The sequence below is a fragment of the Sphaeroforma arctica genome, assembly GCF_001186125.1.
Source record: "Sphaeroforma arctica JP610 unplaced genomic scaffold supercont1.12299, whole genome shotgun sequence".
Lineage (NCBI taxonomy): Eukaryota > Ichthyosporea > Ichthyophonida > Sphaeroforma > Sphaeroforma arctica.
In genome coordinates this window covers 1-745 of record NW_014028259.1, presented here as the reverse complement: position 1 = coordinate 745, position 745 = coordinate 1, and the positions used below count along the sequence as shown (strand labels likewise).

The window sequence follows — 745 nt, the reverse complement described above, 5'->3', positions numbered from 1 at the left end:
TATATATTATTATTATTATATATATATATATATATACATATATAGCAATCGTACTCCCCATTACCTAACTTAGACTCAGAAGGTATGACAAGGAATAGACAGACGTTAAATTTGCGTGATGTCTTAGTCTGAGCAGTGCGTTTTAATTTGTTTGGGCACTAAGGGCATGTGCACATACTACAATGAGAGGTGACCGACAAGGTAGTCAATCGCTATCAATCCTCATTAAATAGTGCGATGATACTAGCAAAGGACGTGCAACTTCGTATACGCCTTCAATACCAATTAACGTATCTTGCCCGATAAGGTATGCACACTAGGATCATATTTATACTATCACAGCAAGCACAAGTATGCCACATCACACCAAACCTAAACAACTAACACAGCAAACACAAGTACGCCACACCACGCCAAACAACTGTACGCACGTACCGATGAACCCCTTGGACCTACCTTCTTGAACTCGGATATGTGTAGGGCGGGGGGGACTTTGATCCTCGCCTCCAGTAGAGTCACCAGCCAGTCATCCAGGACTTCTCCGGATTCGCAGGCCAACCAATGCCGCTTGCCCAGCTTATCCTTTATGTCTAGGATGTGTTTCTTCTTGATCTCACCCGAACTTTTCTGTTCCTGTTTAGATTGAAAGCCCAACTGTGTGAGACAATCGATGGCTAGTACGTGTCATAGTGCAGAACAAGAGAAGAATACACTATAAAACTAGGATATGTGACTTTTTGTATTA

The 745-nt window shown here is 42.0% G+C and overlaps 1 protein-coding gene across 1 annotated transcript; it reads right to left on the bottom strand.

Annotated features, from left to right (window-relative positions):
• Window positions 1-372: 372 nt before the first annotated feature.
• On the bottom strand, window positions 373-674 carry SARC_17834 (hypothetical protein; the record flags this gene model as incomplete). The annotated part of the gene is made up of 1 exon (XM_014288079.1): window positions 373-674. A coding segment is annotated over one exon (302 nt), but the record flags the coding sequence as incomplete, so codon positions are not given.
• Between the last annotated feature and the right edge of the window lie 71 nt (window positions 675-745).